General features: G+C 45.2%; 1 protein-coding gene across 1 annotated transcript; it reads right to left on the reverse strand.

Moving 5' to 3' along the window:
- Positions 1–6,602: 6,602 nt before the first annotated feature.
- On the reverse strand, positions 6,603–21,494 carry SYT13 (synaptotagmin XIII). The gene is made up of 6 exons (XM_010019919.1): positions 21,312–21,494; positions 16,234–16,456; positions 14,210–14,344; positions 12,422–12,735; positions 7,287–7,416; positions 6,603–7,017 (listed from the first exon to the last, which is right to left on the reverse strand). Exons 1-6 carry the CDS (start codon positions 21,492–21,494, stop codon positions 6,713–6,715), a joined length of 1,290 nt encoding a protein of 429 aa, XP_010018221.1. The 3' UTR covers positions 6,603–6,712.
- Positions 21,495–21,897: the final 403 nt, after the last annotated feature.

The raw sequence follows: 21,897 nt of genomic DNA on the forward strand, positions 1-21,897 counted from the left end.
CGGCCCGACCCCTGGCAGTGTTCAAGGTGGGGCTGGATAGGGCTTGGAGCAAGCCGGTCTATTGGAAGGTGTCCCTGCCCATGGCAGGGGGTTGGAACTGGATGATCTTAAGGTCCTTTCCAGCCCAAACCATTCTGGGATTCTATGATTGCACATTCAGTGGGCACTGAGAGTTCAGGGAAGCAGAGAAAGTGGCTGCAAAGCTCCACGGCCAGCGCTGGCAGTGGCTGCAGCACAGCTGCTGGATTAGGTGCCACTCTCCTGGCATACAGAGGGTTATGGGCCAGTCCTATTTTAATTCTTACATATCATGGGAGGAGAAAGGTTTCTAATAAATCCATAGTGACAATGAGCAGCAGGGTTAAGAGACAAATGGTCCCACGACAGCTATTGCTGCTTCTCAATGCGCTGGGTTGGGAATCACTGAGTAACCCTGAACTAATCCCCGCTGTGGGAAGGATTGTCCCTGGCAAATGCACTTTCTGTGCAGCAAAAACACAGCTCCTTTGCCCCCACCTCTATGGCAAATGCTTCAGTAGCATCGGCCTCGCTGTGCAGCAGACAGGCTGTTGGCAACCCTCTTTGAGAGGGCTCTGGCAGTCTCACTTTATTGTTTCTCCTTGTGCTTTAATGGCAACTGTGACGGGTAAGAGGGTGCCCCCAAACTGTCAATAAGGTAAATACTTCCCATTTCTGCCCCAAAAATCTGTTTTCTCTTTTATGTGCAGTTTTTGATCTCTATGTCTTGTTAGGAATCATCTTGTTTCAGTGATGGTATCAGGTCAGCTAAGTAGGTATTCTTCCTTACTGATGCACAGTTACTTGAAAGTACTGAGTGGCAAAATGACTGAATCCAAGTTCACTTAGTTTTGTTTCAGAGATGGAGCCACTACCTGGGAGGAACCTGATTCCCGGATTCTATTCCCTCACCTCCTCGCAGCCACAGGAAACCCTTTCCAACATTGTTTAGTTGCCACCTTCTGAAAAAGCCAATACATTTCCTATGCTTGGCCACAATAGGACTCCGCTGCTGACTGCTCCCCTTCTCATTATAAACCATCCTTGGTGACACCCTTCAGAGGACCTTCTGTTGGCTCATCCCTGTCCTTTGTACCCCTGGCATGAGCTGCAGGCAGAGGAGACTTACCCTTGAGGAAACAACACAGACACACTGTTGGAACAGTTTGGAATCATTTACTTGCAGTGACTTACATGTTGTGCTGTAACATCGGACACCATGGCTGAGCCTCATGCTCTGGTTTTGTGCTTTAAACTGTGTGAACAATATAGAGTCTCGACAAACAGTATGTGGCTCTGTACAATAAACACACTGGGACACCAAAGGACCAAGTAAGCAGAAAAGCCTTCTCATGCTGGAAGGCTACAAAGCACTATTTCACTTTGCTACTGTTCTTGTGCATTTTGATTATTACCAATAGAACAAACAATATAAAGTGTCAAGTATTAGCATTTACTCATCATGCTTATCTTCCAGCAAAGTAGTCAAATACACATGAGACTTAGTGAAAACCAGAAACACATAAAAAATGCTGCCAAAGCTCTGCTCTTCAATCCAATCCAGCTTCAAACTGACCTTCAAAGCAGTGCAGGAAGAGTGGTCCAAGCCACCTCAACTCCCAGCTCTTCCTAAACATCATCATGCTCAACTCATCTTAGACATGAGGAAAATTTGGGCAAACCACTGGCTGTATTTCTAGAGCCCAAATTACACCTTCCTCCATTCTGGAAGAAAACTGGTCTGGGTGTCTTTGGGCACCACTGCCAGATAATTCTCATGGCAGATGCTAGCAAAATGCAAACTGCTTTGCTCAAGGTGTTGAAAGCACCGTAATGCCTGGGAGAATAGTTCAGCCTGAACATTTTCCCAGCTCTGTTGAAGGGAATTTTTCATTGATTTTGATGTATCACCTCTTTGCAAAGCAAACTTGGTTCCTGTCACCATGCAAAGGATATTTGGGACAGGAAGTGAGGGGAAAACTGTGCATTGAAAAAGGGTTACCCTCACAGGAGACCAGCTGCAACTGCTCCCCCTTACAACTGGGGAAGGGGCTGAGCCTAAAAACATCCCAGAAATGTTTTAATAACTATCAATGATTGTGCTTTTTAATCTCCTTTACTGCAGCACAAAGTGCCTAAGATCAGACTAAATCACTTCTCTAGGAAGATGTAGCTCTAAGGGCAGGTCGAGGCAAAGCAACACATGGCTATAATCTACATTTTAACCAAGAAACTAGCCTCGAGTTATCTCCTCTGGCCTCTCAGTCCTGTCCAGAGGCCACAGCATGAGACCACCTCTCCCAGGAGATGCCAGATGCAATATGGGAGCTGCATTTCTCACTCTGTTTTCCAGTAGTCGTGTTGTTTGGTTTTTGTCACTTGAGGGACTGTGAATCCCTGTCCTTAAATTTGTAACTCCCTGTCCCTTTGTGAAAGGATTGTTCATTCTGACCAGGTAGGCTCCCCCTCACACCCTCTGTTTTCATTTTCTTCTTCCCTGCAGTCTCTTGTCTTCCAGCTTCATCATGTTAATGGGTTTTTGCTATAACCCATTAACATGAAGAAGAATAATGAGAAAAACGACATGAAGAAGAATGATCAGTGCAACCACCAAATAGCCACTGGGGACTCTAATGCCTATTTTTGGTCTCACACACTGCTAAAGAACATTAATTGCCATAAATGTTTGGGGGGAGGTTTTTGCTGCTTCTCTTATAATGCAGTTTATAAGCAGCACCCTTTGATTTAAGATGATGCTCTTGTATTTAGGAGCTGAAAACCACAGGGCTGCCTGGCTCAGTTCCCTGTCCTTCCTGCAGTTGAATGATGCTTCACCAGCTTGTGTTGCTGAAGCTGCTGGGTATGATGGCACAATGCATCTCCAAACACGTTGCATTTGTATTCATGACAATGTCATCCACCACAACAACTCCCTGCAGTTTGTCTGCTTGGACCAGTTTAGCATCTCCGGCCCTTGGGGTGCTGAGGCTCAGGGGCATACAGCATTGCTAAACAGGGATGAGGGCAGGGCCATGGCAGGCAATGGAATGCGATGACAAACAGCTCCTATTAACAGAGTTCAAAAGGGCCTGAGCTGAGGGTCCCTGCCCCTCCAGTACCACACGTACGCAGCATTCCTCTTGTCCAGGAAAACCAGCGCCCTTCCCTGCTCCCGCTTCCAACCCCAGCACATCAAATGCTGCCTCATTAAACAAGCACCCGTCAGGCTTTGTTCAGGTTGAGATGAATGTGAGAAACATTCCTTCTAGGATAAAATGCCAGACAACAGAAATGATCCAGCTGCGAAAGATGCATGCATTTTCCCTCTTCCTCTTTTCCCATTTAAATCCCATTCCAACAAAACGAGGGAACAACAGCATTTGTTAACACTGATGGCACCACTTTGCTCTTAAGACAGATTTGTAGCTAAGCAGTGTGTAGACACATATTTCTCTGCTGTAAAAGGGACATAATGAGATTATGTGAGGGGCTGTGCCTTTAGATACTATAGGATTGCTGTCTAATTACAGGGTGTGCCAAAATCTCCAGGGGCAGATAATGCTGTTTACAATCAGTCACCAAGATGTTATAGAAGGCTCATTAAAATAAGCAGGAGGCAGAACTAAAGAAATCTCTTGGCAGCAAGGCAAATATTTCACCCTTTAGGCTTTCTGGTGCCAGACAAATAGGTTCATACCAGGAGATTATCCTTATCATTATCCTAAAAAGAAGGAAGAATCACAGTGCTGCCAGGAACCTATATGTAGAGTAGGCCAACATTACAATGAGTTCTTCACTTAAAGGGAAATAATGATTCCACATCTGTATCTACAGGCAGCTATGAACAGAGCAACTATTAAGAATTCACTATCAGCAGAAGCCCTGTGTCTGGTTTATTCTCAGCATCCTACAGCTTTCAGTTAATAAACAAAACCCCACAGAGCAAAACAAGTCAATTATGTTTTGTTTAAATCCCCTCTAGCCAGTGGAGCAATATCAGAGATTAAAACATTGGGTCCAGGGTTCACTGGCATACTTAGCTTTTGTGTTTGGTTGGTTGGTCAAAGTTGTTTTATCACTCCCTTCAAAACGATCCTCTGACTCCTGGCTACACCAGCTGTAAAGGGAAGAGCAGTGTTAAGGTAACAGAGTTTTCAGTGCACATCAACCTTGTCAGTCTCTTCACAGAACCACAGCATCACTGAGGAGAGAAAGCACCTCTGGAGATCATCTTGTACAAACCCACCCCTGCTCAAAGCGGGGTAAAGCAGAGCAGGTTGTTCAGTGCTGTATCCCATCAGATTTTGGATGGGGACTCCCAACATCCAAGGATGGGAATTCCCAACAACCTCTCTTGGCAACTTGTTCCAGTGTTTGACCATCCTCATAGCAATTTTTCTTTGTTTTTATCATGTGTTCGAATGGAATTGCCTTTATTGCAATCTGTGCCCTTGCCTCTTGTCTTGTCACTGGACACCACTGAAAAGAGTCTTCTCCTAGATCAGGTTTTTATACATATTGATAAGTTCTCTCCCGATGTTTCTCTAGACCAGCTCCCCCAGGCTCTCCTCCTACAGATGCTCCAGTCCTTCAATCATCTCTATGGCCGTTTGCAGCAGCCTCTCCAGTAAGTCCATATCTTTCTTGCACTGGGGAGCCCAGAAGCAGACACAGCACTCCAGATGTACCCTCACCAGAGCTGAGCAGAGAGAAAGGACCACCCCTCCTTGACCTGCTCACAATGCTTTTCCTACTGCAGACCAAGAGACTACTGACCTTTGCTGGAAGAGCACATTGCTGGGTCGTGTTCAACAGAATGCCCAAGTCCTTTCCTAGGAAGCTGCTTTCCAGATGGTCAGCCCCCTGCTTCTCCTGCTCTGGTGCATGGGGTTGTTGTTCTGCAGGTGCAGGACTTTGCACTTCTCATTGAATTTCAGGAGGATGCTGTCAGCCCATTTCTCCAATGTCTCCACATCCCTCTGAATGGCAGCTCAACTGCCTGGTGTATGAACCACTACTCTCAGTGTTGCATCATCTGCAAACTTGCTGAGGGCATGCTCTGCCCCATTGTCGAGGTCGTTTAAGAAGATGCTAAGCAGTGTCAGCCCCAATACCAGCCCCAGTCATCACTTAGTGATTGGCTTCCAGCTGAACTTCATTCCCCTGTTTGTAACTGTCTGTGCCATCGTTTCAGCCAGTTTTCAGACACTGGTTTTGGTGGTTTCCCTTTGCCAACAGGATGGCAGCATCTACTAGACTTGTTTGACTAAGCCATCAAAATGGGATGGATACTAGATAAAGCCTAGCTTAATATTCTGAACTGAACAAAGGATCAAGCTGACCCTGCAAATATGAAGCTCTCTAAGTTTTTCAGTGCTACAAACTGTATGGTTCTATTTTCAGATTGCTGAGTGCCTTGTCCCCATTGAAGTCCCTTAAAGCTGTGCCTACTACTTGAAATGAAGTGGTAGGACAAGCGGTGTGCTTATGGGGTCATAGCATCATCACTGCCAATGCCAGACTTTCAGTCCATCGAGACACAAAAGAAAAGGATAGTAACCAGTAACATTTAAGCTACATCAAGTCTTAAAAGTGCACACACAAAAAACCCCAAGGTTTGGAGACACTGTCTGGTCAATGAATTCCTTCTGTCTGGAAGTGATGAAATACATGCCAGTTCTAAGGGTTGTCTTCCAGTAATGCTGGTATGAGGACTTGGGTGCAACAGTTAACTGTCAAACCAAAACCATCAATCAACTGCTAAGGTGTGAAATGATCTCACTTCTCTTGCCTTGTCTTAAATGTTGCCTGGAATATAATTAGAGTATTTGAAACTTTATAGCTCAGAAAAAGCCCAAACAGAAAATACAGCAGTAAGCAGAAAGATTTGGTCCAGGTTTTTAGAGGTAACGTTTTGTCCATGTTTAGGATCTTCACTGGGTGACAGTGTAGAAAGATAGAAGATATAGGTATTTGTGCTGAAGGATCCTGAAACATTCATATTTTCAGCAGTTTTCATGATTCCTAAATATCAAACACTCCAGGAAACGAAAGTACAGGAAGGTATTTGACTTCTTGTTTGGCAGTGTTTGCTTCAAAGGCTACATAGGATGATAGTGTTGACTGTCTCACTCTCTTCTTCCTCTGTTTTCTCCCTTACTTCTAGATAGCCACTTATTGCACGTTGACTTCGTTCTCCCTTTCATACTGATACTTTATGTCTGCAGTGAAAGTTAGTTCTGTGATCTCTGTTTCTCACAGTCTTATAAAGTATTACGAAAAACAATGACTGTTCCAACATCTGCCACGTGTTTGTGACTATGGAGCCAGCACTCAGCAAGGACTTGGGTGACAGAGCCAGATGCCAAGGAGTGTCTCACATTTGCATGATACCTTTGTTCCCCTCTACTTCTCTATAGAAACAGGGACCTCACACAATTGGCAGTGGGCAGGCTGAAACAATTAATTCAAATCATCCAGGCAGCCAAACCCCCACTTTGAAAGAACCACTTAATCAGATGAGACATTGTCCTTTAAATACATTTTCCAGGCAGTTTCTTGGGCAAGGATGAGGCAGGAAAATCAGAGAAGGTGGTATAAGAAGACTGCTGTGCTGGTCAGCTTCGTGGAGGGGAAGGTGGAAGGTGAAATGCAGCTTATTCGCCCAGGCTCAGAGGCAGGAATCTCAATGACCCTACATGTGGAGCTGGTGCCACATGGCGATCTGTCTCCTGGGGTTCCTCAGCATTTCTTCCCAGTGGCTCCTCTCTGTGCCTGTGACATGTAAGCCCAGGCTGCACTTGCCAAGCACATGGCTCTGCCCAGCACCAACCTGGCTCAGCATTTCCAGCTCCACGCTGGAGGCACGCAGGAGCTCATGAGGCACCTCGAACATGATCATCTCGTTCCACACAGGGTTGATCTTGTGCTTTGCACGTTTGGTCTGCTTCTTCTTCAGCTTCAAGGACTGATGCCTCAGTGTCACCTTGACAGAAACGTCTGTATAGGACATGGAAAGAGGCACCATGTTAATGAGCATGCAACCAAATGAATGCAAGAGAATTCTGACTGGTGACATCAGATGGAAAGAACATAAGAAACATTGATCTTGGTTTTGGTTTTCACTTTTTAGCAATTATTCAAATCTCTTTGGCTTTCTAAGAGAAACATTTACTCTTTTTCTGCCAAACAACCACCCTTCCCACTTTCCTTCTAGATTTACATAAGAGCAGAAACAACAGTCTCTGTTTTCTTGCTGTTCTACTCACCATTGCCAAGTAGATCTTTCAGCTGCTTGGAATGGAGGTTTTTAGCCTTTATGATCACCACCAGCAGGCGGTTCGCTGCTGGCAGGTAGCTGATGGAGAGCAGGACCTCCCCATGGCCTGTAGATGGCTCCTGGAAAGGGAGATGCAAGAAGGATTAATTGTATGTACAGTCATGGCCATAACATGGAATACTAAAGGAATACTATTTAGGAATGCCAAATAGTATGAGGTGATGGACTGACCAGGTTGTCTCGCTGTCTTTGTACAGGGAGTATCTTTCCAGTCATGCTGGGTGAGAATAAACCTGGCAAAGATGTCTGTCCTCCACACTTAACTTACAGCTTTCTTTTGTGAGTTATTGCTTTCTTTTGTCACTGGAAATTAACTGCTTCCTAACATCTACTTTTAGTGGAATATTTAGTCAGAAGAAGAGGATTTGGGGCTGAACTACATGCAAGTAGTCAAATACTCATTTTTTGAGAGATTATCTAGCTACTCTTTATTTATACCCCCTACTTTCATTACTGCTTTTCATCAGTCACTCTTCATTTCAGCTGCTTCTGTGGATTTAGATTAGACATTAGGCAGAAGCTCTTCCCTGTGAGGGTGCTGAGGCGCTGGCACAGGGTGCCCAGAGAAGCTGTGGCTGCCCCATCCCTGGCAGTGTTCAAGGCCAGGTTGGACACAGGGGCTTGGAGCAACCTGCTCTAGTGGAAGGTGTCCCTGCCCATGGCAGGGGGTTGGAACTGGATGAGTTTTAAGGTTCCTACCAAACCATTCTATGATTCTTTTTCTCAGCAGGCCCTGACCTCACATGGACCCTGTTCCATACTGCCTAGCAGGAGCGTAGGTCTCCCTAGCAAAGAGTAGGAGATACCCAGGGCTGTGCCACATCCAGACCCTGGAGCTGGAGCTCAGTCTTCTCTGACACCCTCACTTGGTATGGGAAAAAGCCCAGCCAGCCTGAAATCATAGAATCATAGAATGGTTTGGGTTGGAAAGGACCTTAAGATCATCTAGTTCCAACCCCCCTGCCATGGGCAGGGACACCACACATTAAACTATGTCGCCCAAGGCTCTGTCCAGCCTGGCCTTGAACACTGCCAGGGATGGAGCATTCACAGCTTCCTTGGGCAACCTATTCCAGTGTCTCACCACCCTCACAGTGAAGAACTTCTTCCTTATATCTAACCTGAACTTCCCCTGTTTAAGTTTAAACCCATCACCCCTTGTCCTACCACTACAGTCCCTAATGAAGAGTCCCTCCCCAGCATCCTTGCAGGCCCCCTTCAGATATTGGAAGGCTGCTATGAAGTCTCCATGCAGCCTCCTCTTCTCCAGGCTGAACAGCCCCAACTTTCTCAGCCTGTCTTCATACGGGAGGTGCTCCAGCCCTCTCATCATCCTCGTGGCCTCCTCTGGACTTGCTCCAACAGCTCCATGTCCTTCTTATGTTGAGGACACCAGAACTGGACACAATACTCCAAGTGAGGTCTCACAAGAGCAGAGTAGAGGGGCAGGATCACCTCCTTTGACCTGCTGGTCATGCTTCTTTTGATACAGCCCAGGATACGGTTGGTTTCTGGGCTGCAAGCCCACACTGAAGCCAGCTCATGTTGAGTTTCTCATCAATCACCACCCCAAATCCTGCATGAGCAGTGCTTTAGTTACTCTTCCTTCCCAATAGTCCTCCCTCAGGCCTATGAGCATCTCCCCCTGCTGCTTCTGTGGGATTTTACTCCAGGGCAAAGGCTCAGAACCATCCAGCCCTGCTTCACCAGGGCACACTTTTGTTTTTCTTTCCTTTACTTCTCTTTTATTCCTTTCTTCCCATTAGTGATTGGCCTTTTAGCCTTCTGACCTTTCCCTCCCCCTTGCCCCAGGCAAGCACCCCCGGAGGGGGAAGCAGAGGGACCGCATCACCCATCGCTCTTCCCTGGGAGCACAGTGCCATTTCCTCCTCAGGGAAGGAGGGAAAGCTGGGAAAGCCCATGCTGGTACATGCAGAGCTGCCAGCCTGTGGCAAGAAGCAAAAGGGGAGCAGTTATTCTCTCAGTGAGTAGGAGCTTGTGACAGAAATCTGCTTTAGTGTGAGCTTAATGACCCAGAAGAGCCCCAGAAAGCCAATGTCAATTCAATAGACTCCCTTTGGAATCCTTAGCATGATCTACAAGCTTTAGGAGAGGCAGCCCTTCTCCAGGCCATTTCTGTACTCTGCACTATGCTTCTAAGTGAGCCATAAATATTCCAGATTGAGTTTTCACCCGGTCACCCACAACAGGCAGGGGCAGGCCCCTGTGTGCTCCCCAGGAGCTGATTGACTCTCCAGAAAACACGGTTGTCATCGCTGTCTGGTTGGAATGACTGATTTGTTGGGCACAAATCAGGGGGGAGGCCATTAGCAAGGAAGCCTGAAATCCAATCCCAAATCAGCCCCAGTAAATCCCTTATTCATGTGCTCAGGTAGCAACAAAGGGCTCATGTGCATTTCACTGGCATAAACCCTGTCCTACATCTAAGCGGATCTTAAAAAACCCCCACAACATGAAACCAAAACAGAGGCAGATACAAATAGTTGTATGTCCACTATAAAAGGATAGATGTCTGGATATGGATGGACAAATACAAATACCACCTCAGTACAAAACTATAGTTTAGGCAAGTCACAGGCAAGTGTTGTTTATTTACTCCTTCTACATCTCACCAGGTCCCACTCTATAGGTCTTAGCTAGAATTTGGTTCCTGTAGCTCCAGGCACACATAGATAACATGGGGGTTGGAGATAGGGGGTGGCAGGGCTCTGTGAACGTGCTCACACACACGTGCACATACACACAAACACACACATTGTACGCACATACCACAGCTTGTGCTTATGGCTTTTGAGCTCTTAATATTCTGATCCAGTCTTTGACCACTCTGTATCCACATGAACACAAAACCTACAACAGGTCGGTCTCTATCGGAGTTTTGCATGAAGAGACCAAGACAAAGGTAGTTTTCCTTCCTCCTCCTTCTGGCTATTGTTTTCTGTATTTTTCTTTTTCCTATTAATTCCATAACCTGCATTTTATGCTACAATTCACACAATCACCAGCGCTTCAGTCTTCCTTTCTGTGCAATAGGATAAAAAGCATCAGGGGGTCATCAATGAATTACGTGTGCGCGGTGAAATCACAAAGACGAAGGTGCTACGAGAGGAGCCACTATCATCGCTGTCATTAGCAAGGCAGTGGGAGGGAAGGAAGACAAGATAAGGGTATCAGCCTGCAGGATCTACACATTGCACTGCTCACAGAACTCACTGAATTCCTGAATACTAATTGCAATACCTGGTTAGCTGCAAGCTCCCCTCTGAGCTCCTTCCCTTGTGTGTGGGAGAACCACGGGGAGGGCAGGGATGAGGTTTCTGCCTCTCATGGCATCTCAAGGAAATGTCAGAGTTTGTTTCAAGCCCAGAAACTTTGCTCCTGGATGGATGCTGTCAAAAATAGCTCCTCGGTTTTGATCAGCTCCTCCTCACTCCCTCCCGCTCTGGTTCTCAATGAATGATTCAGGATCTGTATATAAGCTCTCTGTGCAATGGTTGGCTCTCTCAGGTCCCAGATGACGCAAATTCTGCTTTCACTGCACATCCTCAGCTCAAATTGGGGCACTGCTCAGCAGTGCTGTGAGTGTTAACCTTGTGCTGTCAGCCTGGAGAAGAAATGAATGCTGCCCTGCTTCTGTGCAGCGTTGTGAAGCTGGACCAAGGCAGAACACCCAGTGTCAGGACTCCATCGGGTGCACTTGAGTGACAACTGACCATTGCTGTGTACAGGCTGTTCCTTGGGCATTGCTTACAAAGCAGATACTGCAGGAGATGAGGGGGAGGCTCCATCTATCTCAGTTCAAGAATTTAAATCATTGGAATAATTTCTTTTGGAAACCTCTTTTTCCTCTTTCTGCAGCAGCAGGTTGGGAACTGAGTTCAATTCACAGCTATTGGGCTGCTCATTATTAATATGCAGCTATTTAGCCTGGTTCTTGAAGTTTATTAAACCTCCCATTTGTTTCTGCTGCCTCTCTCTCTGCCAGAGGATTTTTAGAGGCCAGCCCTATTAGCATTCAAGTGGTGATCAGGTAAATAAGCATTATAGGAAATCAGACATTCTAACTCTGTACTCGCTGCCTGTGGCCATCCCAGTGGAGAGCCCTCACCCCTGATGGTGACAGGCAATCATTAATTTCAGCATGAGTAGCGACAACGATGCTGCTGTTTCGCATTGCTCACCCCATTTACCAGAGTACAATAGGTACCCACTTGTAGCAATGTACTAGTAGCAACAATAACAGCACCCTGCTGCCATGTTGTTAAGTGTATTGCTGCTGCTAAAAGAAGAATCTAGATCATGGCAAGGAAAAAGCTCCTGAGGAGATGTGCAAGAGGTTAATGAACGTGAAGCATCCCCTGTACCTACTTCAAGTACTGTTGGAATCCTCCCCTTCAGTCTGTGCAGCTGGAAGATGTGGGTAAGGAAGGAAAAGGAGGGTTTGATGTTTAAGAAGACCAACACAATGCAATGAGTGATGTTTTGACATCTACCAGAACATATAGCACTGGACTGATCCCAGTAAGGATAAGTTGTCTTCAGTCCAGTGTTTCAGTCCCAACAATGTATTTCATTCTAGCTTAAGGCTCCCTGGGGTGTCACTACATTCCCTAGTCACATCCAGCTCTGCCGAGTCTCTCCATCCTGCTCTATAGACACTCACTCTGGTATTTCAGCTCTTGCAACCATGGTCCTGCATCACTAATCCACAGAAACCCACATAACTTCTTCTAAGCAGAGGCTTTGAATTAGAGATATCAGTGTCAGGGGTCATGTAATTAAAGGAGGATGTGAGGAAGTTTTGACACATCTTAACTGCCAGGAGCTTTAGATGGAAGGGCTGGTTGGTGGACCTGGGATTGCTTTCTGGAATGGTTAGTTAGCTGGAGACCAACACAGAGCAGTGCAGAGTGACCTCCGCAGTCACACATCCCCCCCCAAACCTTGCTCCAAACAAATACAGCCACCCACTGACATGCAGCCGTCTTGGAAGAGGGCTTCTCCTGCCTGAACAACGAATCATTGGAGTTTCTGGGTCCGTACCTTCTCTGGGGTTTTTAGCCTTTCCCACTGGGCCACCCGGAAGGACTCCTCCATGTCAGCAAGGCTCAGTTTGAGTTCCCCCACAATGCTGTGTCTGGAGAACTTGTCGCAGTTTCTCAGGGTGAGAGTCAATGTCCCCTCCGGCATCTCCTCCTTCGTTAATGGGAATCGCAGGACCTCCTCCCAGAGGGTGTGAAGCACCTTCTTCTTCAGCTCTGTCTGGGCCTCAGCAGTGCCAGACTTGCTCACCAGTGTGCCCAGGATGTAGCAATGGCAGCCAGCATCCTGGTCCCCACTCATTCTGCCGTGCATAGCTGGAAGAGAATGATTGAGAGGTTGATTTGAAGGATGTCTCACAAAAGACAGCCCTGAAACACCTGTGGCCAAACTGCTTGTTCCATGAGAGCTGTAAAATAAAACAGCTGCATAGACACTGACCCCTGTTCCTACTTGCATGGGGCAGACTAAGCTGTGAGCCCATACCATGGTGTTTTCCTCATGCTGCACAATGTCCTTGTCCTGCTGCTGCTGCTGCAGGATGCTGCTAGTGTTTGGGAGAGTAGCAGCTGAGTTCAAGGAAGCATGCTCTGTTGGAAGATGCAGAGCAGCAATGAGATGGCACAGGGATTGGCAGCTCTCATTTACTTTTACACAAAGAAAGCCTCTCACAAAGGCTTCAAAAGCATTATGGTCAGTCACAGACATTCATCCCTAATTTTATATCCCTTTTATGTTGAAAAGCCTGGAGTGAGAAGGGACAGCTCCTTCTGAGCTCCTCCTAGCTCCCATAGTTCATGGAGGTCTCCTGGTTTCCTGGGGAAGAGGAGCTGGGGAGCAGAGCTGGATCCTGCTGGGTGACAATGGGGCACCCAGGGATGAGGAGGAAGAGAAGGTGCAGATTCTCCCTCACCACACATACAGTAGAGCCACGGTGGCAGCCAGTAGTCATAGTGTCCACCCTGGAAGGGAGCTGAGGGCTTGCTGCTGGCTGGCAACCCACAGCAGTAGCTGTCGTTTAGCACCCTCTCAATTCTCGCCTCAGAGGGTGTGATTTGATGAGGTTTCCACAGAGATCTGCACAGTGCATGAATTATTCAGTCAGCTTATTTTGCTCTCCCAGAGGATCTGATGATGCTCCAGCCCTGAGCGAAGAAGCTGTTAGAGTTGTCAGTTCCCACTTCAGAGAGTGACACAGAACCTGGCTGCCTGGCCAGGCACAGAGAGGGACCTTCCTCAGTGGACTACAAGATAAGTCTGGTATCTCCAGCTCAGATTCTGACTTGACTTCAGGAAGAGGCAGTAGGGAGTGAGTCAAGTTAAAGATTTAAAGTTATAGAGAGGAAGGAGATAGCAACCCCCTTCCTGCTGCCCCAAAAGAAAAAGTAGAGACGAGAGGTTGCTCTGTACTCTGGGGCTGGAGGAGCCCATCCTAGTGCCTGACTTCTGCTTCTGGGCTGTGTGAAAAATTGTTCTCCATCCCTGGAGACATTCAAGGCCAGGCTGGATGTGGCTCTGGGCAACCTGACCTAGTTGAAGATGGCCCTGCTCATTGCAACAGGGTTGGACTAGAGGAGCTTAGAAGGTCCCTTCCAACCCAAACTATTCTGTGATTCCGTGCTCACTTCAAGCAGTGTCATCCCCAAGTATTTCTATTCTGCAAGCACAGAACCAGTAAAATACCTGGGGACATGTACTGATTTTAAGGTAGGAGGGAACTCTCTATAAAATCAACAAGTGTCTTTTACTCTCCAGATGGAGAATGACCAGTGGAGGACCTCTGCCCCTTACCTTCCAGCAGGGCCACACGCAGCTCAGCTCTTTCTTGATCATACACCAGGGAGTAGCGCAGCTCGGGGGCCTGGTTGCAGCTGGCTGCCCTCTCGGGGTTCAAGTGCTCCGTGACACACACGTCCTTTACTACACCTGCAAGTGGAATAACCCCTTTAGCAAGCAGGTCTTCACCTTCCAAGGAGGATAAATCCACCCTGTCTTGACTCAGCTTTTCTAAGTGTCTTACTATTCCTGCACCTTGTGTGCAGGAATGTCGTTTCTGTTCCCTCTTCCTCCATCATCATATCTCCTTTTTGCTTGGTTTTCTCACCATTTCAGCTCTTTCTACAGCACTTGGACAAGCCTTCTGCTCTCCACCACTTTGTGCTCTAAGATGGTTCACACACTTGTTTTTTTACCTTGTGCCTGAGCCCAGTTGTCTAAACTACACTCATTACATGTTATATTGTTTTATATTGTTTTTAACTTGCATCGGGGAATTAAATATTGTGTTCCTTGGAATGAGAACATGAATCTGCTTTTGAGCTGCCATGCATTGGTTCAGATCTCTCTACATCTTTGTATTTTTCATTTTAACAATACAGTCTTTGTCATGTAGAAGACATCTATTCCCATAACTCTTGACCAGGTGGAAGATAATGAGCTTGGGAAGCTGAGGCCATTGCTCCATGTATGATTTTGAAGTTGAGTACATATTTTATACTGAAACGAATCAAGCTGCAAGACTAAAAGGGAAGCCACAGCTTTTTTGTCATCAAAAGCTGTTAGCTGCAAGGTCAGTTCTGATTCACACAGAAAATAATAGTGGGACCAGCACACTTCCTCCTAAAAATCTCAGCCAGCCACAGTTCAGATCAGTTCAATGTGACACCAAAATAAGAATGCAACAATTCTTGCTTTATTTCAGCAACACTTGAGCTATGAAATCAGGCACAGCAGGAAGCAAACTTGCTTATGTCATTAGCAGTGCAGAGAGGCTCTTACACCAACACACTTACATAAAGCTTTAGCCTACATGCAACCACCCTCCTTCAGCCTCTCCACCCTATAATCTTCTCCCTGACACCTAAGGATGTGGCTCAGACAGCCTCTTCCTCCAATACAGCTGCTTCTCATGGTTCATACTTTTCCATAGTCCCAAGTCTCAGGGTGGAGAGGAGAATGTAGAAATCACCCTCCCAGAAGGACAGAAATACAATCTCAAGCAATTCCAAAAACCTAAACTCTTTTAAAAAGCCGTGGCAGATGGGACTGTGCCTCTGACAAATCATCAGGAAGATTGTATTGATGTGGTAACCATAAGAATCAATTATTCTGTTAAAAGAGAGTTGTGGATGTAAAGATCAGTATGGAAGCAACCCAGACGTGCTGCCAGAAGTATATAATTAACACTGCATTTTCTCTGAGGCTCCAGGAATCTTATATTCCAGGCTTTGGCATGTTACCCTTTGGGCTGGCTGGAAAACAAGAATTCTCTTTGGCAATGGAATCTGAGGTGTCAGCCTTTGGTTTCAGTGCACATTAAAGCCAAGGCTATCTCACCAAACCAGTGGGAAAAGAAACAGCAGAGAGAATAAAGTAGAAGCTTGAACCCCTGCTGCCAATGTCCTTGGTAAGGACAGTTGGTATCTGTCCTGGAGGAGCTACTCTGCCTAGTTTGGGCCAGATATTTCACCCACATTCTGGCAAATGCAGTACAACAACACTAAATACATGTTTTTCTACAAAATGCCTGCTTCCAGTGAACCAGATTCTTCAATACAAAAGTCGTTTAGGTAAAACCAATTTAGAACTGGACACAGCTACAGCTTTGTTAACAGAATGTCATGATCTACACAACTACTAACTATTAAACGCATGCATTGAAGACAGAACTCACTATGCCCATGATAAGAAAGCAAAAAGCACCCCATGTCTTCATTTACCCATTTATTTCTCTAACTACAATCACATTGTGCTCAGAAGTATTGCAGACCTACACCCAGGAAAACAATTGTAATGTGAAGACCAAACGCTCCTACCGTTTTGAGGGAGAACAAACAGCTCTTCGTTGACTTGGATCTTCATCCTGTTCTCATCCAAACCAGTATGTTTTCCAGTCGCTGGTTCTTCTGTTGTCTTCAGGGAGTACTGCGTGTAGTTAACAATTTCAGGTGAAGTTACTATGGGTTTGGGGCCATAAATGTTGGGAAACTTCAGGAGTGCTCGAGGCTGGACTGGCTCTGCAGTTTTCTTAACGTTGAACTGAAAATTAAAACCTTGTTTATTACTTTGTGCTAATTACACTAATTCTTCATATTGTCTCAATGTTAAACAAGCTAAGAAAAGAGAGAAAAGATGATGCCTCTGGTCATTCTTACCATCATTTTTTCTTAGGTTGTAGAAAACACTGCTTGTATGTCCAGAGATTTTCTTGCCAAAGCAAATACCCTTCTATCTGGTGTATGTCTTTTCAGATTTACCCCTCAATAGATGTTTGGTTGCCACAAGAAAAAGATATATTCTTACTGTTTGATCATTCCTCTGTTCCCATACCAGTTAATCCTTCTCTCATAAGTCTGTGTTTTCTTTTAGCACAGAAACCAACCATGAATTTAATTTTGCTATATGGTATTTGTTTCTGATTCAGCCTCTTGGAATATCTTGGCTCTGTGGACCAGAGCTCCACCTGACCCTCAGACACACGCTTCCCCTTCATTATACCAGGATTGAAATTTGGATTTATGTCTCAGTTTGTTCTTAACATTTCAATTCCCTGCTGAATCGTGAACATGGAATGAGAGGAAGAACCTGACAGGCAGTGTCATGGTCAGGCAGCCCAAGCAAAGTTTGTCAGAAAGGCATTGCTGTTCTCCCAAAACAATGAAAAATACATTAGTGGAATATAATAGTCCTTTTTTCCTTATGTCTCAAGAAAGAATCCTGTCTGCTGACTACTGAAATCATTCCTTACTCATTTATGTTTGGTTTCATCACTGTGAAAGAACAAAAGCTGACTAGAAAATGACTCTGACCCTTGCAACAGATTTTATTAATGTTTCCAAAACACAGAAGACAAAAAGCAGGAGTAAACCTGCCATTTTGCTTGATTATTGTGCAGTGGGATTGTCTCCAACTCTACTGCCTGCCAACCTATTCTGCGTTAAATTTAGATTGAGGATGAGCCAGAAAATGTTTGTAATTGTAATTAAAGTTTTTCATTAGTCTCATTGTTTCCTATTAATAAGGAATATAAATGATGCCCTCAAGCATTTGTCTGTGTTGGGATGGTGTGGTCCCAGTTCACATGTCCTGAGGGAGCATACCTCAAGAAACAGAGGTGAAGAAAGATGTCTTGGATTTTAGCTCTTTAGTCATACTCTGCTTATGGAGCTCATAGCACCATGGTTACATGCACTTGGCAGTGGTAAAGAACTATTTAGGTCACTGATTCCATCTTCTTAAGGTTCATGAGTGTTTAGGAAGTCCACTATGTAATACAGCATTTTGTCTTGTCTAGTTTTAAGAGCTCTGAAAGAGAAGTGGGCTGAGAAGGAAAGACGTCACTGTGTGCAGTCCCCACCTAGCATTCAGCTGAGTTTAGATGTTGTGTAAATCACATGGTGCAGGTCTGTGAGTGAAATCCCTCTTTTAGACATGTGAGCCTCATCAGTCCTAAAATATACAGGCAACTTGAAGTTATTCATCCAAACCTTAAATGCAGTTCTCCATTCTTTTCTCCATGGCAGAGGGTTGGAACTAGAGGATCTTAAGGTCTTTTCCAACCCAAACCATTCTATGATTCTATGATTCTTCTGAGATTAAAGCAGACCAGCCAAGCAAAATAGGTTATGAATCACTAGACAACAGCTTTTATTCTGCAAAGGTGTTACTTCTAACACACACACACAGTGCCTGCCATTGTGCTCAGTCTCTGCTGTTACTTCTCTCCTGAAGCCACTGTATAAGGCTGCTGTCCTACCAGTCACTGACCATCGCACCAGAGCAGTGTGCCTGGCACTTTGGGATCCTTTGGGATATAAGAGACACCATATAAATGTGAGGTATTGTTAGTAAAATCTTTTCTTCCCCTTGCTAAAAGCCAGACATTTAATCAGGAAATCCAGCAGCACGCAGCAAGTAAGAGCTCCACTGGGTCTCAGTATTCCTCTTGTGTGTCTGCTCTGCAGAATTAGAGATGAGAGACATATGCAAGCACAGTGGGACTAGCCCACCCCCTCTTCCAACTGCATCTGCCTCTGTTTATTATTTTTGCTGCCAGCTCTGTTCCCAAGTGCTGTCTGCTAATCCAGTTACATAGCAATGCCCTATGGAAGTTCCAAATCAGCAGCAGTATCTTAAAGAAAGAGATGGGCAGAAGAGTTCAGATAGTTCTGCATAAAATGCATGAAAGCAAAGGAACCAAAGGTAGCAAGAAGGTTGTAAATGACCCTTCGGGGTCCCTGCCCAATGGCCTTCAAGCAATGCACCAGATTGTTGCTATTGCTGGATGTGTTTAGGACTCTTCGTCTGCACGATTTGATGAGCCTTTGCGAATTTGAAGCAGTTTTTAATGGTTCTGTAGATGTATCTTTGTGTTTGAACTCTTCCTCCTCACATATGCAGGGCATGTCCCTGGGGAGCCTCTGTCTATAGCAAACACAAGCACGCTGTCATGAGAGACATGCCAAGTGAATAAAATGCAGTCTTGCTTCATCTCTCTTTTTCATCCCTGTTTATCAGAATCAGTGGCCCTGACAGGCTTCCATAATTATACCAAGCACTGGCTAGGACACACAGTATTTTAATGCAGTAGGAAAAAAATCCCAACAGAATGATTTGTAAACACAGACACAGATGATAAAACTTCACAAACTCAATCTGAGATTAATGCCATCAAGGTATAGACTGATTCTGAATCACTGACAAAACAGGGGAATGCATGTTCCTGGCAAGAAGAGTATTTTAACTGGAAAAAAAAATGTTTAAACATATTGAATATGCAGACTAAGAACATTTTGCACTTTCTGTGACAGAATGTTCATTCGGCTGCTAGAATTTGGCCAGATTTCTTTAAAAGGAAAAAAACCCCAAACCAAACCCAGTAACATGAAAAATAATACTTCTATTTAGAAAGTCTACAATGCTAAAAGAGTAATAGTGATATATTGAGGCCAGGTTGAATAATTTGATCCCCTGTTGGTCGAATACTGGACTAAGTTATGGCAAAACTTGATGAGTGTAGAAACGTTGTGAGGACCATAACTTAATAGCTGCTGGGTACTGAAGGCTTGGTTGGACTTTAAGGTGACTTAGTGCTTATTTCAGTCATGCAAGGATGATGATACCCTGGAGGACAAACTCCAGGATGGATTATCATTTTCCCAAGATCTTTCCCAAAAGGTTGCATAAAAGAAAAATGACCAGTCCAAGGGTGGCAGAGTTAAAGATTTGAGTGGTTTCTGAGCTAGAAGATTACAGTGACAGAAATTCTCTTGTACAAAGAGACTGGTGGTAAAGTTATCTGTGGGTTGTGTTGTTCCAGACAACAGCTAGAAAAAATGCTATACTAAGAGATACGACTATCAAAGCTACACGTTTCTCATTCATTTTAACAGTAAACTTGGAACATCTCAGCATTATTGTACATTCTTATATATGAGAGTTAGCAAATCCCCTGTATGGGTCAGAGAAGACAAGAAAGGAGCCTGAAAAGGACATGACGAAACAATTGTAGGTAAAATTCATCCTAGGAAAATACACATAGGTTCTAGGACGTATTCACTGTGCTCATGGATGCATGCTCTGAATTAGCAGCAATCTCTTGAGAAGCCCTAAGCTCAGTGCAGATGTTCATCCATGGTCAGTGGAGCAATCCTCCTACCCCCCAGCAACCAGAAGCTCTGGTAATGTGATTCTGTGTATCTGCACCAGGTCTTACAATACAATTAGTAGATTTGGTCATCTTTTCTCATTGCAAACTGCAACAGGAGCAGGAGGATTCCAGGGCTCTTTTCTAGTAAGAGCCTGAGAGTGGTAGCCAAAGAGAGATGAATATGTAATTACAAACATTACAGAGTTCAATCAGGACTCCTGCTACACTCTTTAAGAATACAAATATAAGAGGCAGCTTAGTTAATTAAAAGGCAAACGAAGACTGTTATACAATGAGGTCACTGGGCTTTGGAAGTGGCTAACATTTGCTTGAATAGCTAGATGAAAGTGAAAAGGATGTAGGCACATACAAACATCAAGAGCAACAGGTAATACTTTCAGAGACTGACCAGTGCTATAGCTCATGCTAAAGACCATAGTCAATGAAGAGACTAAGTCAAACATTTCCCTTTGAAGGAGACCTTCCCATTAATAAGTATGTTAGAAGGGTTCTCTAATTCCCCTTGCTCTCTGTTGTACTGAGCTCAGGGGTGAATCAGGGTTTTGGGATTCTAACAAGAAACAAAGACCACACAGGGATGCCTGGTATCATCCATACTTCACATTGCTCTTATAGTAAGTGAAAAAGCAATTCACGGTGTGATGAGATTGTCCAATCATCACACTCCAGATTGTCACATTTTATTGTCATTACAATGCCTCGTTTTAACTTCATACAAAATTAATCCCCTCAGTCAGAAGGGTAGAGGGAGGAGGAGAGCTGGTTTCCACAAGAAACCAGCTGTTGACAGGGAACTGTTCTGCAGGAGCCGTAAAATATTATGAATAGTGTTAGAGAAATAGCTGCTATAGGAGATCCCAGCAGGAGTCATCTCCTCTTTACGATGCTGCATGCCACCTGGTAAAGTCCAGTCTTCTCTCCTTAGGAAATCGTTTCCTTTATGATCTAAGCAGCATTTCCAGTCCTCCTCCCCTATTTTTGCTGTTAGCAGCTTTCTCTTTGGCAATGTGGCAGCTGTCTCCTGCTCCAGTAATTCCGTGGGTCACTGAGCCCATCTCGGTTTTCCCCTCGCTCCTTCTCCCATTAACATCCTGCCACATCCTGAACACAGTAGGCTGATAAATAGGCAGCAGAAATCACATGCTGAGAAGCTGAACAGAAAAGTTGCATCCCCACCCTCTGCATTTAAAGAAAAATCAGAGTAAATCAGAGACTGTGTCTTACTTGCTGGGCTGGCTGAAGCACACTGGGCTTAGTATTTTCTGTGTCCTCCTCTTGGTCCTTTTCTGAGAGTCCTTTCCCAGGTTGCTTGCATTTGCAGAAGCAGGTGAGACCGCAGAGGGCAAGGATGCTAGTTGCAGTCCCTAAGGTAGCCCCCAGGGCTATAACAGGGGCAGATAAAACCATTGTCCTGCGCTGCACAGGAACAGAAAGCACAGAAACCCAGTGACTCCTTCTCCTCCCTGGGAGAGCAGCTCTCCCACGTCCACTCTGATTTCTAGCCTGGCTTCATTCTCCTTGGAAGTCTGAAAACAATTCTCTTGTGCAGCAAAGAAAAGGGACCAATCTAGAGACAGAGACAAATCATCCCACCTTTGCTAGGCAACAAGGCTACCTTTCTATCCTGATGATGGAGTTTCTGCTCCAGATCAGGTAGAGGAAATAGTGACTGTGGTGCCTGCAATCTCCATATAGCTGCAAACAGGCAGTTTTCATTGAAGCCTGTTCTCCAGCTCCACTGGGAAAAGTCTGATGTGTGATAGAGAGGAAAGACGTCAGCAGAAGGGGCTGGGCCTTACTAGCTAACTCA

This window comes from Nestor notabilis, unplaced genomic scaffold, assembly GCF_000696875.1.
Source record: "Nestor notabilis isolate BGI_N333 unplaced genomic scaffold, ASM69687v1 scaffold5798, whole genome shotgun sequence".
Lineage (NCBI taxonomy): Eukaryota > Metazoa > Chordata > Aves > Psittaciformes > Psittacidae > Nestor > Nestor notabilis.